This window comes from Bufo bufo, chromosome 7 (assembly GCF_905171765.1).
Source record: "Bufo bufo chromosome 7, aBufBuf1.1, whole genome shotgun sequence".
NCBI lineage: Eukaryota > Metazoa > Chordata > Amphibia > Anura > Bufonidae > Bufo > Bufo bufo.
In genome coordinates, this window is record NC_053395.1 from 159973561 (window position 1) to 159990152 (window position 16592).

The 16592-nt window shown below is 44.9% G+C and overlaps 1 protein-coding gene across 8 annotated transcripts in view; it reads right to left on the reverse strand.

The window, feature by feature from the left end:
• Nucleotides 1-16229, reverse strand: part of IKZF2 (IKAROS family zinc finger 2) — an 81401-nt gene extending 65172 nt beyond the window's left edge. For 4 of the 8 annotated variants that reach the window (XM_040441164.1, XM_040441158.1, XM_040441159.1 and 1 more), the window contains exons 1-3: nt 8634-8786; nt 8494-8542; nt 2598-2702 (exon numbers count right to left, since the gene is read on the reverse strand). In XM_040441164.1, the coding sequence (XP_040297098.1) occupies nt 2598-2702; nt 8494-8542; nt 8634-8783 (304 nt within the window). In that variant the 5' untranslated portion in view covers nt 8784-8786. Of the gene's footprint in view, nt 1-2597; nt 2703-8493; nt 8543-8633; nt 8787-10859; nt 10946-11071; nt 11170-12101; nt 12198-15787 lie in introns of those variants that run through there. The other 4 variants (XM_040441161.1, XM_040441162.1, XM_040441160.1 and 1 more) reach the window with 4 other exon arrangements.
• Between the last annotated feature and the right edge of the window lie 363 nt (nt 16230-16592).

Below are 16592 nucleotides of genomic sequence, written 5' to 3' on the forward strand. Positions count from 1 at the left end.
AAGTCCCAGAGGTATGGGACCAGTGTTGAGGTCTGTGAACATAGATATTGACTGTTAATATAATAGACCCCTAAAGTGTAAATGCAGGAGTAAAGTTTAATTACGTGGACTTTATGGATGGTTCATCATCAGTAATGTTCTCAGACCTCAATAGAAAGCAACCCAAGCAGTTAGATGCTTGTAATTCGGTTTATTTAATTTATGCGCTACTATATTCCACAGCACTTTACAGACATTGGCATCACACTGTCCCCAATGGGGCTCACAATCTAATGTCCCTATCAGTATGTGTTTGGAGTGTGGGAGGAAACCCAAGCATACACGGGGAGAACATACAAACTCCATGCAGATGTTGTCCTTGGTCGGATTCGAACCCGGGACCCCAGCACTGCAAGGCGACAGTGCTAACAACTGAGCCACCCATATCTCTAAGTTCATAGGCTAGTTAGGTCCTGAGATCAGCCCGGCTCTTATCAAAACAATTAACAATAATTATCCAATATCATCGTTATCTGCCCAGGTAGATCAGAGTGCAATTACCAGGTTTTTCGCTTTTCAAGACACACCTAGGTTTTAGAGGAGGAAAATCAGAATTTTTTTAAAAATTTTTTTATCAGACTTCAGATTAGACCCACAAATTGCGTCTTATAAAGCGAAAGATACAGTAATCAGAGTTACTGAAGCTTAAGATGGGGGAGGTTCTTATCACTCATAAACAGGCTAGCCATAAACAGTAGACATCTGTTGGCTCAACCAACAGTTATTCCTCCTGACCTCGGCCAAGTGTGCATGTATTCGCAATAAAGTAAGCTGCTGCTCACAGGTAGAGGGGAGTAAGGCTACTTTCACACTGGCATTTCTGGGTCCGCTTGTGAGATCCGTTTCAAGGCTCTCACAAGCAGCCCAAAACGGATCAGTTTAGCCCCAATGCATTCTGAATGGATAAGGATCCGTTCAGAATGCATCAATTTCGCTGCGTTTAGTCTCTGTTGCGTTTTTTAGACGGTCACTAAAACACAGCTTGCAGCGTTTTGATGTCCGCCTGACGATGCGGAGCCAAACGGATCCGTCCTGACTTACAATGTAAGTCAATGGGGACGGATCCGTTTTCACTGACACAATATGGTGCAATTGAAAACGGATCCGCCTCCCATTGACTTTCAGTGTAAGTCAAAACGGATCAGTTTGCATTATCATGAACAAAAAAATATAAAAAAAATATATATATATATATATATTTTTTTTTTTTTTTTTTTTTGTTCATGGTAATGCAAACGGATCCATTCTGAACGGATACAACCGTTTGCATTATAGGTGCGGATCAGTCTATGCAGATACCAGGCGGATCCGCACCTAACGCAGGTGTGAAAGTAGCCTAAGAAGATGCTTAAAATGCAACATGACCAAACTTCTCCCCGTACCCCATCCCAGGACACCTGCCATCGGGGGGATTTGTTATTACAACCTCAATATACTATAGACGGTTGACTGATTCACCAAAATAGCAGGTTCAGCCCACGTTCATCTAGTATGAATGGCTTATCACAAGAAAGTCAAATATTAAATTACTTTAATTCTTCTAAAATACTATCAGCACAGCAAAAGTTGCATTAAAGTTTTGCACATTTAAACAAAAAAAGTTTTGATTTTTGACCAATAATAAAGTCTATGGTGCACATTTTTATTAACATATCACTATTTTATACATACCGTATGCGGATCTCTAAAATCTCACTCTAATTTATACATATACAGACAGTGGCGTAACTACAACTGACTGGGCCCCACAGCTAATTTTTTAATGCCCCTTCCCCCCCAGAAATTTCTTTGTAACCCCCAACTCACGTCTAACCCCTACTCCTGTGGCTAGTCAAGACTGAGCTCTTCTCTGTCAGACTCCCATTTTTCACAGAAGGGTACATGAGAGTGAGAGCAGCACAGAAGATTTGCATGCAGGGCTAATTTTGTGCAGAAACGTCTGCGATGGTTGCACATCTGCATGGGATTTGTAAAAAAAAAATAAAAATCACTCAATGCACATGCTGCAGAAACAACCCCAATCAGATGTGCAAGAAAGGATTTCCAGTATGTGAGGACATACGCATTGCAGGAATACAGATGTCAGCTACATACCGTAATATATATATATATATATATATATATATATATACATATATACATATATACACACACACACACATATATACATACATACATACATACATACATATATACACACACACATTTGATGCCCACAGATAATCTTAGTAGAAGGAACTGTATCAAGAACAAGTTACCAGATAACTTTTATAACTCATAACATAAAAGTCTCCAAAAATAGAAAACGTGTTTAATTACACCTTCTAAAAATGTCGGTTAAATTAGAAAATTGCTCTGTCCAGGATCAAAGGGAAATCTTAATGAATTGCTAAATACAGTATTAGTTTAACAGAATAATATAAAACACATTATTTAATTAAGGGAAGATAAGTTTGGAAAGAGACAATTAGACACTCGCTCCAACAAAAAAAGTAGAGGAAATCTGATGTTTTAGCACGAGATTTTGTTTCCCAGACATACAGAAACTGTTGACTTACTGCTTGCCAAGTGATTAGGGGAGGAATGTTGCCCATTGGGTGTGCAGGAGGTCAAATCTATAGCCATATTGGAGTGGTCCCTCTCGGGCACAAGCTCATTATCACCTGGGTTGTGGAAAAGAAAAAAAAAGAAAAAAAAAAAGAAAGAAAGACCTGTTAGAAATCTGCCTGTGGGGAAGGAGCCTGACGAACGCCAGGAATGTAACAACCAAGAGAACAGAATTTTTGCACATAGCTTTCTACGCTCCTCAGTTACTGGGATGATCCTAAACGTTAAACACTAAAGATGTAGCAGAGCCGCTTTTAGCCAAGCCACATGGCACAACACAGTTAGGGCTCATGCACACAAACGTATTTTACTTCCTCGTCTGTTCCCAGTTTTTTTGTGGACCGTATGCAGAACCATTTATTTCAATGGGTCCACCAAAAAAATAGATGTTACTGTGTGCATTCCGTTTCCGTATGTTCGTATTTCTGTTCCGCAGAAAAATAGAACATGTCCTATTATTGTCTGTATTACGGACACAGATAGGACTGTTTCATTAGGGGCCAGCTGTTCCGTTTCGCAAAATATGGAAAGCACACAGACGTCATCTGTGTTTTTTGCCTATCCGTTTTTTGCGGACCGCAAAAAACATACGGTCGTGCACATGAGCCCTTGATAATGGTCCATCAAGTTCAACCTTTCTCAATCAGTTACACAAGATTAATTGTTAGATTACCCCTCATTGCCATTTGCCATTAGACAAGCATCTAGCCCTTTGTTGCCCCATCTTGGGGTAGAGCAATCCTTATGATTACTCTAAGTGTAAAGAGCCCTTTCCTGATGTTTATCTTCTCAATGACCGCCAATACCCCTTTTTTTTACGGGACCTTAGGCTACGCCACCATCTTCTTACAGCGGCCTAGTCTTAGCACTGCACTGGTCTTACATGAGAGCAGGGCTACTGCTCTAACTCCCTGGATCAGCAGAAGCAATCATCCATGCATTTAACCCCTTAAAAGCCACAATCAATGGTGACCGTGGCATCTAACTGATGAGATTGCGGGATGCTGATGTCTTAGCATGGTAGCCAAGGGCCTAACGAAGGCTCCAAGTCTGCCTGCAGTGTATGCTGACAGTATAATCCACTGTACTGCATACATAGTACAGTGTATTATAGAAACAAATCAGAAGAGCGCCTGTCAAATTATAAAAAAATAAAGAAAAAAAAATATCAAGATTAAAAAGTGCACCGTTTCCATTGAAAAAATGCTTTTCAATGGAAAAAATGCAAAAATAAAATCTTCTCCACGTATTTGGCATCACTGCCTCAGTAAAAACCTGCACTACTCAGTTATCATGTAATTTATCCCTCATGGTGAAAGCTGTAAAAAAAAAAAAAAAAAAAAAAAAGCCAGAATTGGTGTTTTTTGTTTATTTGCCACCAAATTTTTTTTTATAAAAAAGCAATCAAAAAGTATTATGTGCCCCAAAATGGTAACAATGAAAACTACAAGTCATCCCGCAAAAATCAAGCCCTCACACAGCTCAGTAGAAAGAAAAATATGCAGCGATGCAAAAGCATTTTTTAAAAGGGTTTTTATTTAGTAAACTTAAAAAAATAAAAAAAGCGAATGCTGCAAAAATTATAATGTAAAAATGCATTAGTAGTATTGCTGTTTTTCCCCATCCCCCCCAGAAAAAGTGAATAAAAGTTAATCAGCAAATTAAGCGTACCCCAAAATGGTGCCATTAACAACTAGACCTTGACCTGCAAAAAAACTAGCCCCCATATGGCTACATGGATGGGAAAATAAAAAAGTTATAGCTCTTGGAATGTGATGATCAAAAAAAAAAAAAGCCCAAAACAGGCAGTCACTAAGTGGTTAAATCACCTTTCCTTCATACCTAACGAATGCCCCCTGGTCCTTTGTAAAGTCCTTGGAAAGAATAATTTATGTGCCAGTTCTACAATACCTGAAAAGATGGTAATTTTACATAGGACTGAAGGACTGGGATAACTATTCAAGGTTATGCAGCCTAAGAGGATTACATGACAACTTCAGCTCTACTATCTATAGAGATGTGAAGAAAAAGTCTTTGGGCAGTCAGCCTATTGATGGACCACATGGGGGTAACCATAATGTACAACAACATCAAAGTGATCAGGTTGAGAGGAGTCCGTCAGGTCCGATTTAGCCTGCGAGCAGCCCTATTCAAAAACGTCCAGACTGCAATAAGTTACAAAGCCGTCTATAAAGCTGCTGCCGGCTACATCACTGGCAGAGATGGCTATTCCGTTCTTCTACTACCAACTACCAATTTCTGCAAAAGATTTCGATATTACAAAATTGGAATCCCAAGAGCGGCAATCAGAGCACAGACATCAGTGCCCATCCAAAAAACAAACTCCTGGGGGATCACATCTGCAACAGGATCCTTTTCTTCACAGAATGTTTTCTTCCAGAGTCTTAACATGTTCTTTCCTGTGGATGCAATTCCCAGCTAGAAGGGCATTCCATTGCTTAAGGATTTTATGACTTCTTACAAGTAAAGAATTATTACCAGTAAGAACCTTTCAAGCATCCAAAAGAAAAAATATATATATACCACTGAACAGTGTCATATTAAGGCTGATTCACCCAAAATCAATGCAAAAAAAATGAAAAATAAAATTTCTTCAAAACTAATAGGCATAAAATATTGAAGACAGAGACCAATCCTATAACCAAATGCATCCTTTATGATCAGTCCTCAAAATGCGGACCCACAAAATACAGATTACACCTTTGTGATGTACGCATTTTTTGAAGACCCATTGACTTCAATGGGTCTGTATCTGCGGCCGAGAATAGGACATGTTCTATCTTTTGCGGAATTGACATGAAGATGCAGAAAGCACACAGAAGACATCTACAGTATGTACTTTCTGCATCCAGATGTCCATTCCTCAAAAGACAGAAAATGTCCTACTCTTGGCCACAGATGCAGACCCACTGGTCAATGGGACGAAAAAAAAAGGAAGACGTCATGCTGGTGGGTATGTGTATTTTGCAGACCGCATAAAACATACAGTCATGTGAATGTACCCTTAGTGACCCGTCTGTGACAAACTTCCATAGACAGTGACAGAATACAAATCAGGTCAGGGGTAAGAGACAACGTTCTAGGTTCTTTAAGCACTATTAATGTAGAAGCAAGAAGACTCCAAGGATCAAAAATAGGTTGTCAATGATCTATCCGAATATGCAACATTTCAGGCTGAATCACCTCGACTCAATACAGCTCCCCAGTAGTAATAGGGATGACACAAGGTCTCCTACTGCTGAGTACCTAAGGAGGGGACCACCAGCCAGCAGCTTCACAGGACAGGATCATACGGTCATATGAATCCATGTCTCTGGAAATGATGTGGCTTTGTACAGAACTTGTACAGTATCGGTCTTAGGATATTCACATCTATAAAGGAAGGTGTGCCTATTATCAGTCATCTGACTAGTTCTTGCACCATTTTATGGTGAATTTTATTTTTTTAATTTGCTACACTGTTTACAGAGACCGCAATGAAATAGTCTCACAATCGCAAACTGTCCTCCTTAGGAAAGTGTGAAGACTACAACAAATGCTGGAGACAACTAACATCTGTGAAGCTCTAAGGACAGACTAACACATCACTAGATCAGGGGTACACAACCTGTGGCCCGGGGGCCACATGCTGCCCTCGATACCATTCTGTGTGGCCCCCAACCATCTGGTAACAGACATGTATGTCTATGTCTTGTATGTTTCATGTATTCTTCCATTAGATGGGAGTCCTAGAAGTGTAACAAGACATTCATGATATAAACTGCGTGTTCAATAAGCTATAAATACAGTATTTCAGTTGGTAATACCCCTTTAAGTTTTATTTTAGGCCCTTGGAATTGGTTCAGGCTGACAATGTGGCCCCCAACCAGAAAAGGTTGTGCACCCCTGCTCTAGATGATCACCTTTAGCTCACAAGGATCTGGGACACACAAAGCATCTGAAGTCCTCCCCCGTGACTCTATGAACTTAAAGAGGACCTTTCATGGTTTTTAATAATTGAGATAAATACCTTTACTTGCGGGTAACCCCCCGCTGATGCTGCCACCCTGCCTGATTTTTTTTACATATTGCTCCTACGCCCCGCTCTGCCCCCCTGTAGTTTTCCCGTTCAGTATGTTAATACTGAGCATCGGTACAGGGAGGAGGAGACACGAGGGTTTCTCAATGGGCGTCTCCTTCTCCCTGGCTGCGACGTTCTCCGCTGTGATTGGATCGCGGCACAGCCAGGGAGAAGGAGACGCCCATTGAGAAACCCTGGTGTCTCCTCCTCCCTGTACCGATGCTCAGTATTACCATACTGAGCAGGAAAACTACAGGGGGGCACAGCGGGGCATAAGAGCAATATGTTAAAAAATCAAAATCAGGCAGGGTGGCAGTATCAGCGGGGGGGGGGGGGGGTCCTCTTTAAGTTTAAGGTCCTCTTTAAACTTCACACAACAGTGTCCCAAAGACTGATCTAACACAAGAACAAGTAGTAATAGTAAATGCATTGCATGTCACATATATGCAGGGATCTGGAATGGATTTTCTTACTAATGCAGTTGCGTACTACCGATGAAGGCTCTTGGGGGGGGGGGGGGGTATATTTTCCAGGTATGTCATCCATGGATACTACCTACTACATTATAAGAGACCACAAATTTTTAGCAACCCCATCTTTAAAAACGGAGATCAAAATATAGGAGCATAGGTCATGAGAAAAGGGCTAAACCTCAGTATCTACAGTAGGACTACTACTCACAAGGTCCAACTAGTTGCTCTGGGTCATCTGGAAAACTTAGTGTTCTAAAAAAGTGTAGGCAAAATGTGAAAAAAAATTAAAATAAAACTCAAACCTGACTCTAAGCTAAGGGCACAGTGCCAGGTGAGTAAAACTATCCTTGTGCCAAGCGTATGGCAATCAATGTAACCATAATCTATGTACATGAGGGTAACCCAACATTGCATTGTATGGTATGGTACCACTGCTCCAAGGACCCCCATCTGTAAACAAAGGCCGTATTACAACACAGCAATGGGTAGCAAAAAGTGATAAAATGCCTTCTGTAAATGTCATGATTTTACTTGTCCTACGAAATAAGATGTCATTATTGCAATCATATTTAATATTTACAGCCTGCAGCTCCCACATTCTTCCTGCCGTGGTGAATTACAACAGGCCTATGTACATCACCAAGCAATAAATAATCAAAGGAGCTCACCACAAAATGAAGTTCTGGGCAGAATTCTAAAACCTAGCTATGTGTTATTTAAGTCATCCATAAGACAGAACCAGAGTTCTGGAATCTGGAGGCAGGAGACCTACCCTATCCAGCTATGATCAAAACCATACATGACCCCTCAAGATCTTGTCACCTCAAGTTCAAGGTCTAGTAAAAGGTGTCCACAGATATGGGATACAGACAAATGGAAAGTTGAACACACACTACTTTTAACCCTAAAAATTACGTTGTGGGCAGAATTCTAAAATCTAGCTACGTGTTATTTAATGTCATCCATAAGACAGAACCAGAGTTCTGGAGGCAGGAGACCTACCCTATCCAGCTATGATCAGGACTATACATGACCCCTCAAGATCTTGTCGCCTCAAGTTCAAGGTCTAGTAACAGGTGTCCACAGATATGGGATACAGACAAATGGAAAGAAGAACCCAAATGGCTTTTAATCATAAAACCACCAAAACAGGAGAACCATAGAGACCTTTCAAGACTCCAAACCATACAAAGAGGGCATGTCCCTTTAAGAAGTCCTTCTAAATGATATATAAACATCAGAAAAAGCAAAGAAAACGATTTACCCAGGCACATATATAAAATTGTCACTTACTAGTTACGTATCCATCGGGTCTCTCTGTTTCCATAGTCAAAGAGCAGTGCTGAAACATAAAAGAAGAAGAAAAAAAATAAAACTTACAAAACTGACTTTTCCATGGATAATAAATGTGTGACATGTAACAAACTAATTACATGTGTCTGCCGGTCTGTGTGTAGACCCGGGCCACCAGCAGAGATCCAGTACTTCATCTTTTTGTAGTGTGCACCTCCAGAGTGGTCTACCTGCATCAAGCCTTTTGGAGACTGACCCCCTGTCATGAAAGTCCTGCTCGTGTCCTCCATGACCTGCCCGGCTATGTATTCAGACAGGCAGGTAGTAAATGGAGCACTTAAATCTAATTTTTCATTACTATTCATATTATATCCCATCCACTTCTGAAATACCACGACTAATCATGGTTTTAAGTTTTTCGTCCTAGAGGTAACCAGCAGTTGCCATCGGACTATGCCAAAAGCAGTGCAAACACAATATAAAGGGAAACACTAATGCGAGAGCAGCACAAATGTACCTATGTCCCCCCTGTCAGCCGAGTGCTGTCACACGTCAGTATCTTCCTGTGTTATGTGACTTAACCCCTTAGAAGCCAACCAGAAAGCTGTCACTCCACACAGCGTGCCATAGGTTACTATGATATCAAAGGACGAGTGACATCATGTAATTACAGTCCTGTTTGCCAATTAATATACGTTGAGGTTCACATCGACTTCAAGGAAAAAAATAGTCTTACGGAAAAAATAAAAAATAAATAAAAATAAAAAAAAGTTCTCCATTTCAGCAAGTTGTGCTTGCCAAGTCCTTGTCAGTTTACTGGAATCGCTGTCAGTAGTTCTTCAGCATAGGCTCCAATATCCAAACAAGCCAATAATTTGTAAAATATACAGTAAAGCCAATTACACCTCTCTAATGCAGATTAAAAAAAAATATATATATAACTTCTTTCATTTGTGGGGTCTACGTACATCGTCAAGCCGCAAACTTGATCTTACCTGCCAGTGCTCACACAGAAGTACATGTACATATGGGCCGGCCGCCTCCAACACCGCAGTCTATAGAATATGTGATGGACATGGAAGCGGTGGAGGATTAAATAATACATGGGCTACTGGACACAGCAGAGCTGACAATCTACAGAGCAGAATGGCTATGTGGTCAGTGTGATTGCTTGCTGAGCTGGTTCTGATCTCTCGGACATTACATAAAGTCTGCAGGATGGCACTCACCTCCTTAAAGGGGTTGTCTCCCTTCAGTAAGTGGCACTTATCATGTAGAGAAAGTTAATACAAGCCACTTACTAATGTATTGTGATCATCCAAATTGCTTCCTTTGCTGGCTGGATTGATTTTTCCATCACATTATACACTACTTGTTTCCATGGTTACAGACCACCCTGCAATCCATCAGTGGTGGTCGTGCTTGCACAATATAGGGAAAAAGCATCAGCCTCTCTGGTGGCCGGGACCATGGGAACGCACTTAGGCCAGTGCTTTTTTCCTATAATGTGCAAGCACGACCACCGCTGATGGATTGCAGGGTGGTCTGTAACCATGGAAACGAGAAGTGTGTAACGTGATAGAAAAATGAATCCAGCCAGCAAAGGAAGCAATATGGATGATCACAATACATTAGTAAGGGCCTTGTATTAACTTTCTCTACATGATAAATGCCACTTGCTGAAGTGAGACAACCTCTTTAACTCTTTAGAAACAACATTTAAGTTCAGTGACTAGAATAGGTTTCTAGAAAGCAACGTCATGCAAAACTGCGCGACCGTCATGGAAGAGCTTTCCAGCAGGTTTTTTTCGCTCAACTAACAATTCCGCTTGCACCCTACAACAGAGGGTAACGGCGCCAGCCATACCGAATTGGTACTCAAGACCTTCTCTACTATGTTCTAAAAGCAGCACAGCATGGAAGATCACCGCAGCGTAAATCATACACCAAAGTGACAACTTCCATCGCATAGAAGGCATGCACATGGACTAAGTTGTCAGTCCACTTCTACAAGCGAAGGTCAGAGGGAGACACCTGCGTGTCAACTCAAAAAGTAAGGAGAGATAACAAAGAACGACATCAAAAGTCAATATTTAATAAATAATATTTAAACAAATGCAAAACATAAAAACTGAAATAAACAAAATAAATAAATAACCAAAGAAAGAAAGAAGCTAGCCGCCAGCCAGACCCTGGACCTTGCATCATGGGGAACGAAGAGGAATTTTCTGGTCACCTCTTCCCCCTTTGCTCTTAGCTTCCAAATCGTTCCAGCACTGCCAGTTAAATTATTCACAACCAGCCATTTCAGTATTGATCCACCAAGTATATTTAGCTCCTGCTCCTGGAATTTCTGCATTACTTACTGGAAAGTAGGCAGCTTCGAGTCTTGTCTCCAAATCACTTCCCAAAAAAGTAAAAAAAAAAAAATAATAAAAAGTCTGTAACTCTAACTGCTGCATGTATATACAGGAGCAACTCCCCCCCCCCCCCCCCCCCCAACCTTCCTCACCAGACAGATCAAATTGCCCTCCCAAGCTGCAGATAACTCGTCTGCTTCAACAGGCTACAGACCCACCATGACAAAGGAGTGCAAAGTCTGGAGAACTTCTCAAGATATGAAGATCAACAGGTTGGGGACCTTCAGTCGCTCAGGACCTGTCTGTTACATAGACGCCCAAGCAGTGATAAAAATCAGGAACTAACTCTGAATTGGGACAAGTTAGATAAGATGTAGAAAGGGCACGAGACAAGGAGCCCGACTGTCCCCCAAGTGGAGATGACAAGCAGATAACAGGTTTCCAAGGCAAGTGGGCAGTTAGGTTGCTGCCACACGTTCAGGTTTTTTAATGCCGTTTTTAAAGCCTAAACCAGAAGTGGACTGAAAAAAAAAAAGAAAGTAAAAAAGTCCTATCTGTCATTAATACTTTCTCTCCGGTTATGATCCACACCTGATTTTGGCTTCAAAAATGGCACCAAAAAGCCTGAAGGTGTGGCAGCCCCTTAACGTTGTAACAGTACGCAGGTGCCATGATATAGGTGTAATTGTTACCGTCCATCAATTTCTTCGGCCTGGCCTCATGAGATATAGGCATAAAAGGTCTCACCATGTAGAAGATGTCTCACGAGGCCAGCTACTGGTGACATTCACGTCTGACACCGCATACCTAAAAGTGCAGCTTCTCACAAGGGCTGACATGTCTTAAAGTGTCTGTCGGAAGTGACAGCACAACCTAAAGAAGGTCTCCATGCAAGTTTACCACCATCTACATACACATTTCCTCCATGAGCCCCTCAAGGTCCATAAAAGCACAACACACAGAGGTAGCAGCACTGATTGCCATACCTGTGGTCAACCGGCAGACCGACTACTGTAAATCTTAGATGCCAGTACTGTACCACCACTACAAGGTGTCAGACACTTGGGACCTTGGCACAACATAGGAAAAGCATAGAACCATCAACAATTATACTAATTATATATATACACACACACACTGACTTATATTGGAGGACAAATAAGATGTACAGCGCCATACAAGAAATACTAATTCCCCGATGTAAAACAGTGTGTGAGTAATAATAGTACACATTAAAGATGTCACTACCTCACGTGTGGGGCTGGCCCATTGATTTCTGATAGCAGGTGAAGAGTAAAAGGGCCGTCCTGGGTGAAAGTCTGGAGATGACAGTGGTAGTGACGAGTCCAGGGATGAGCAGAGCTCCGCGCGGAGCAGTGAAGAGGAGTGTGCTACTTTGTAGAGTGGTTGGGGTAGACTAGTGAAGAAAGTTAGGAATGTCACGTACTTTCAGGAAAGCAAGAGGGAGAGGGAGGTCATCGCTCCAGCAATGAGATTAACGAGAAACAAAACTGGATCCACCGGTTATTTCTGAAGCAGCTGAGAAAGAAACTAGGAGAAGAAAAGGGGAGGAAAGGGGAGGAGGTAGAGGGGTGAGAAAAAAAAAGTGCAGGGAGGGAAACCGGGAAAGAACAGCTCCTAAGTAAGGACAAGGTGGGTGGGATGAGGCCGAGATAAATGCCATCACAGTCTGAGGACCTCAGAAGGTCCTTGCCAGGTGACACCCATGGCTGCTCATGTCAAACTGTGGCTCTCTGGCTGTTGTGATACTACCACTTTCAGCTTGTAGCTACTACAGGATGCTGGAAGTTGTAGTCGTCCATCACCAGGAGAGCCAACGCACAGGCTACTTCAGTTATCAACCACATGTAGAGCCTCTCCCACCACTCCATTGTCACTAGAGCTCCACTAAGTCAAGCCCATCATGTCAACCTTAAAAAAAAAAAAAAAAAAGAGTACCCCCATAAAAAATTCCCAAATTTTCTTCTTATTACAAACAGTAGAAAACTCTATTCCCCCCTTTCTGGGGAAGGTGTATGACAACGATCTAGGCTCATCTGTCCCCGGAATGGTACATCTACCCAGGTATGGATCAATACATGTCCAGATTGGATGGTTCTCATAAGGCTAGGTTCACACAGAGTTTTTTGGCTGAAGATTTTGGCACGGATTCCACGTCGTAAATCCTCGCCAAGAACGTATGCAGAACTTTCCCATTGCTTTCCATGGGAAATCTGCACATTGAAGAGGTATTCCCATCTCAGACATTGGGGATTGTCTGATGTTTGGAGGTCCTAGAGGTAGGACCTGCACCTATAGTAATAAACCATAGGGTGCTGTTTTTTTCTGTATGCGGTTTTAGAAACATTCTTAACGTGGAATCCGCATCCAGATCTCCATTGAAAATGGCCAAGAATGAAAATCCTCACCAAAACCACGTTATAAAAACCATCAAGAAAAAAAGGCATGTAAAAAACCTAATGCGGATTACTCAGTTTGTTTGATTTTTCTCACACAAAAAAAAACCTGTGTGAACCTAGCCTAACAGCTTTGACAATAAAACACTGAGGGTTATAATTTACCCCAGCTTGCACTGTCCCATTATTCCTCGTATCCCAGGAAGTGTTGTCATAGTACCACATTGCTAATTGCACATTAGTGTCACCAGGGTCACCACAACATACTTTGTCACATTATTCACCTCCAGCGTTCTAGGACTACCAGTGTCCCACACATTCATATAGATTGTGTCACATACAGACAATATACATAATCCAAGCCTGAAGTAGGGGGTGTAGTCCTGGTCTAGCTGGTCATACGCCAACTGTATATGAAGCCTGAAATTGGGGTATAGTCCTGGCCTAGGTCATCCCCCTCTGTACATGAAGCCTGAAGTTGGGGTAAAGTCCAGGCCCAGAAGGTCACCCTCCCCACACTGTACATGAAGCCTGAAGTTGGGGTGCCGTCCTGGCCCAGGAGGTCACCCTTTGTACATGAAGCCTGAAGTCGGGGTGTAGTCCTATCCTAAGTGGACATCCCCTCTGTACATGAAGCACAAGTTGGGGTGCACCCCTGGTCTAGGAGGAAATCCCCCACACTGTACATCTAGCCTGAGGTTGGGGTGGTCTTGGACTAGGAGGTCACCCCCCCTCTGTACATGATGTCATCGGTCACATCCCACAGCAAATCACCTGCATTAAAAGTATCAAGCGGGCCAACAGATGAGACGTCACCATCCTGCATTAGATGATACCAAGATCCCCGTCATATATTTCCACTCCGTAGCTGCCTAAAAAAATATATTCACACCCTGACCACATTTCCACATTAATACAGGAGGCGCAGGTCTGCAGTACTGGTAATCAGACCCGCATACATGCACTACGGCAGCACCATGGCAGCAACATGGCAGCAACATGGCAGCACTATGGCAGCACCATGGCAGCACCATGCTAGTGCACCTTAGACTTTCACAAAGCGTAAAAAAAAAAACTGACAGGCAGGGGGAAAGCAAAGATGGAAGCAGTAGAACAAGGAGGACAAGCAGGTGGACAGCAGGATGGCAGGCAGGTGAACAGGCAGACATAGCAGACAGGGCAGGCGCGGGTGGCAGGGGGCAAGGTGGGCAGGGGTGACAGGGGGCAGGGCTGGCAAGGGTGACTGGCAGTGAGGCAAGCATAAGAAGAGGGGGCTGGAAAGGCTGACTAGAAGGCAGGACAGGCATGACAGGCAGGGCTGGCAAGGGTGACTAGCATTGAGGCAAGAATCAGAAGAAGGTGACAGGCAGGTGGGCAGCAGGGTGACAGGCAGGGTGGCAGGCAGGTGGACAGGCAGGGTGGCAGGCAGCAGGATGACATGCAGGTGGGCGGCAGGATGACAAGCAGGTGGGCGGCAGGGTGACAAGCAGGTGGGCGGCAGGGTGACAAGCAGGTGGGCGGCAGGGTGACAAGCAGGTGGGCGGCAGGGTGACAAGCAGGATGACAGGCAGGTGGGCAGCAGTGTGACAGGCAGGTGGGCAGCAGGGTGACAGGCAGGTGGGCAGCAGGGTGACAGGCAGGTGGCCACCAAGGTGACAGGCAGGGTGGCAGGCAGGTGGACAGGAAGGGTAGCAGGCAGCAGGATGACAGGTAGGTGGGCAGCAGTGTGACGGGCAGGTGGGCACCAGGGTCACAGGCAGGTGGGCACCAGGGTCACAGGCAGGTGGGCACCAGGGTCACAGGCAGGTGGGCACCAGGGTCACAGGCAGGTGGGCACCAGGGTCACAGGCAGGTGGGCACCAGGGTCACAGGCAGGTGGGCACCAGGGTCACAGGCAGGGTGGCAGGCAGGTGGACAGGCAGGGTGGCAGGCAGCAGGGTGACAGGCATCTGGGCACCAGGGTGACAGGCAGGGTGGCAGGCAGAGTGGCAGGCAGCAGGCAGCAGGGTGACAGGCAGGTGGGCACCAGGGTGACAGGCAGGTGGGCACCAGGGTGACAGGCAGGGTGGCAGGCAGCAGGGTGACAGGCAGGTGGGCACCAGGGTGACAGGCAGGGTGGCAGGCACCAGGGTGACAGGCAGGGTGGCAGGCACCAGGGTGACAGGCAGGTTGGCACCAGGGTGACAGGCAGGTGGGCACCAGGGTGACAGGCAGGTGGGCACCAGGGTGACAGGCAGGTGGGCAGCAGGGTGACAGGCAGGTGGGCACCAGGGTGACAGGCAGGTGGGCTGCAGGGTGACAGGCAGACCTGGGAGCAGGAGAGGCGACAGGCGGTTTTGCTGAGGTGACAGGGGAGGCAGGCTGACGGACAGCGGACATGACAGCCAGTGACAGCTCCCTCCCCTCCTCCTGCTATCAACAAGTCGGCGGCGCAGTGACACGGTGACAGACAATAACAAGTTTGTGCCCCCCTCCCTCCTCCGCCACCTGCAGCACAGAGCACACGGCTGCCATTACCTTAGCAGGGCACGCGGGGCCACACTGCCATCCCGGGCTCTGCGGCTGCCCGCTGCCTCCCCGCGCTCTGCTGCTCCGGGCACTAGGGCAGTTGTGCCGCAGCCGAGGGTAATCCAGCTCCTACTTCCTCCATGATCAGCACAGAGCCAGGCAGGGGTTAGCCCGGGACAGCTGGTCAAACCCAGAGAAACGGATCAAGCAGGCAGCAGCCAGCCTCCCCAGACACACGGCCAATAAATACAGGCTGGCAGCTCCAGGCGCTCGGCAATCGATTACAGGACAGTGCACTTGATCCGCGGCTCTGACTGTCTCCAGTGATCTCAGCAGCCGGGGGTGGATCCAGGACACAGTATCCCCGGGATGCGCCGTGCCCTCTCCCCGGCTCCTGTCTGCCAAAGGACGCGCAGCCCGGGTTTTCCTACTGAAAAGTACAGCCGGGCATGCCACCTGTGAGCGGAGCGTCGTGCCACAAGTGCCTAACCCTTTCCTGGGCCAAGTCTCAACCAAGGAAACCGTTAACAAGCATGCCCCGCACCCTCCCAAGCCCAAATAAAGTCACCACCAGGTCCTCCTATGGAAAATCACTAGATTCGGTTCAACCTTACAGGGAAAGCTGGGTGACAGTCCTAATGTCCAGTAAATCCCATGTGTATTTCCAGGGGTTGTCCCTAGATATAGGACATCTGGCAGCTGCATAGATAATGAATGGAGCTGTGGACCATCATGGGATCCCAGTTCTTATGATGGATGGGGACCCCATTTAAACGAGCATGTGCGATGGAGGTGACAGATCCGCACGATGATT